The sequence below is a fragment of the Bidens hawaiensis genome, unplaced genomic scaffold (assembly GCF_021521415.1).
Source record: "Bidens hawaiensis isolate Kalapana, Puna unplaced genomic scaffold, B.hawaiensis_p1.1 tig00057350_1, whole genome shotgun sequence".
In the NCBI taxonomy this organism is placed as follows: domain Eukaryota; kingdom Viridiplantae; phylum Streptophyta; class Magnoliopsida; order Asterales; family Asteraceae; genus Bidens; species Bidens hawaiensis.
In genome coordinates this window covers 1-2777 of record NW_027500356.1, presented here as the reverse complement: position 1 = coordinate 2777, position 2777 = coordinate 1, and the positions used below count along the sequence as shown (strand labels likewise).

The 2777-nt window shown below is 35.3% G+C and overlaps 1 protein-coding gene across 1 annotated transcript; it reads left to right on the top strand.

Moving 5' to 3' along the window:
* Positions 1-256: 256 nt before the first annotated feature.
* On the top strand, positions 257-1876 carry LOC143601871 (uncharacterized). The gene is made up of 2 exons (XM_077079158.1): positions 257-1411; positions 1491-1876. The coding sequence occupies exons 1-2, from the start codon at positions 299-301 to the stop codon at positions 1512-1514; spliced, it is 1137 nt and encodes a 378-aa protein (XP_076935273.1). The 5' UTR covers positions 257-298; the 3' UTR covers positions 1515-1876.
* Positions 1877-2777: the final 901 nt, after the last annotated feature.

Sequence of the window (2777 nt, the reverse complement as noted above, 5' to 3'; positions counted from 1 at the left end):
ACTCGCAGGTAAACTATTTTCAATCCACACAAACTGTTTGTGTAAATGCCTCCTCTCTGAATATATATATTTTAAAAAAACAAGTGTTTTTTGTGGTGTATCATTCTTAATTAATTATTAATAAAAACGGAGTGCATAAGTTAGTTGTTCTTTATGTATTGTCCAAGTTTAAAGACAATCATCAAATTAATTGCTGTCTTTTGAATTTTTATTTTGATGATGAATCTTCAGAATTAAATCAAGTACTGGCCGCTTCGATTCAGATAACCTATGATCGAGACACAACACGCGTTCAAAAATGTCAGCAGAAACAAGCACAAGCGCATCGCTAAAAGAAGCTATTTTCACTCAACAACAACTTCTGCAAAAGCTTTACAATGAGTTAGAAGTTGAAAGGGAATCTTCTGCTACCGCAGCCAGTGAAGCGTTAGCGATGATATTACGCCTTCAAGGAGAAAAGGCGGCTGTGAAAATGGAATCCGAGCATTATAAACGTCTGGCAGAGGAAAAAATATACCATGCTGAAGAATCAATGGAAATATTTGAAGAATTAATTCACCAAAAAGAAATGGAAATTGCTAATTTGGATTATCAACTTCAAGCCTATAGATACAAACTATCAAGCTTAGGGCTTGAAGATACCGGGCCCCATGATACAAAATTTCCCGAGAGTTTGTTGCAGATAGGTGAAAAAGAAACGAGCCCCGAGAGTCTTTTAAGAAGAAACTCCGCGCCACCGAAACTTTTTAAATTGGCTTATTTGAAAAGGAGCAGTTTTGAAAGGAATCGATCGGCAAGTCCAGACTCTGATACTGAACGGTCGGATGAAAATCATCTAAACTTGGATTCTAATAAACAAACGTATTGGGATCAGATTCGGAAGTTAGATAAGATAGTTGAAGAGTTGGCTAGAGAATCAGAAACTGGTCAAAGTCAACAAAAGTTAACGGATGAGATGGTTTTAGATGCCTGTAATTTGAGTGTGCTTGATGTGTTTGAAGTCCCTGAAACCAATGAGAATCTTGATATCGGGAAATCAATATTGGAAGATGAAAACAAAACTGAAAAAGTTTCAGCCTTTATAGAAGATCAAGATTCTATAAAATCATTTGAAAAAGCATTGTTTTTGAATAAAAAAGATAATATTGTTGTTGATTGTCGTATGGCGGTTAATGTTGTGGAAGGTGAAGGGTCGTCTCAACAAGTGAATACAAGTGAGATAACCCAGGGCGATGCTAGTGTCAGGTCTCGAGAGCCTGTTATAATTAGAGGAAGGGAAGATGAAATGTTGAGATTGTTGTATGAGATAAACAGGAAATTAGATTGTATACAAGCTGCAAGTGAAAGTGGTAAAACTGAAGAAGAGAGACTGTCTTCAAACTATGACTTACCTATGCTTCAACTTCAAGAGGTATTATCACATTTTCTTTGATCTTTAATCTTTATATGCATTTGTAATAAGTATTGTGTTTGTCGTAATTTATGCACAGGCAATGCTGCATTTTTGGATGTGATGTGAATAGCCAGCTTTCTAATTGATGACTTGATAAAGAAATTGATGCTACTGTGTAAGTGTTTTTGTTTCTAACAATGCGGTTTGGTGTGTATGGTGATTGGTGAGTAACTGGTGTGATTTGATTGACTGGTAGCGGTGTATATTTGTATGTGCTTTACATATATACTTGTACAGAAAAGTGAAAAAGGATGTGGAATGTATTTGGACAATGTGACTTGAAGTTGTAACTGGTATTGAAAGTTAAAATAGCGGTGGTTGGATTTGTCACTTTTAACTACTTGTGCACAGTAATGTTTAAGGTGGCTGAATTTTGTGAATCATTGTACTCGGTTTGTTATTGGAACAGGCCTTTGTATTTAGGACCCGATAATATATTGATTATATACATGTCAATCAATGTTAGTTAAAGTTGATGCACAAGGTACTTACTGCTTTTGATTGTGGCATGGATACCGACATGTGGAATGCTGAGCTGTTCCATAAACTGATCAATGATCAATACGTGGAGGATGCTGAAACTCCTATGGGTTTTGATTGATGAGTGACAAATAACGGATTCATACACGGATAGGTGGGAGTGTTGAACTGTAGAAGACGTGAAGAAGCGACAGTAAATCCAACTTGATTTTAAAGATCTTTTTTTTTTATCTTCATTTAATTACTTAACTGTGTATGTAATTTCTTAGTTGTAATTCATGCGGTTCCCTTTTTTTTTCTCAAATTGGGAGTTGCAGCCAATTCATGCGGTTGATTAATTGTCACATTTAATTACTTAACTGTGTATTTAATTTCTTAGTTGTAAACTGATGAGTACATATGGTTAGAATCTCTTATAAAAGCAACATATTGTGACCTTGAAAACTCATTCTATCTCTTATATGCCACAAACTGCAATTCTGTTATGGGATGGTATTCCTTGGTCAAAGCCGATGAATCTCAGAATAATGATGATATAGAGTATTCGAATTTGTTTATCGTTTCTTTCCCTTTTCAATTTAGCAACTGTAGACATTAACGATTTAAAACATCTGTAAACATATTATTACCACCATGGGTTAATTTGCAAGATAAGACCAAGAAAACCACAACCTATGATGACAACTAGAAGTAATGGACTAGAAACGTTGACTTCCTCTAGATAGTTACACTAATACTTTGATTGGTTAGTAGTTAAGCGTTTGATCATTGATCGCTAATACTTGGGATTGGTGGAAAAACCTGAGTACGACAATGAAGGTGAGGGAATAGGACACATTCAAGT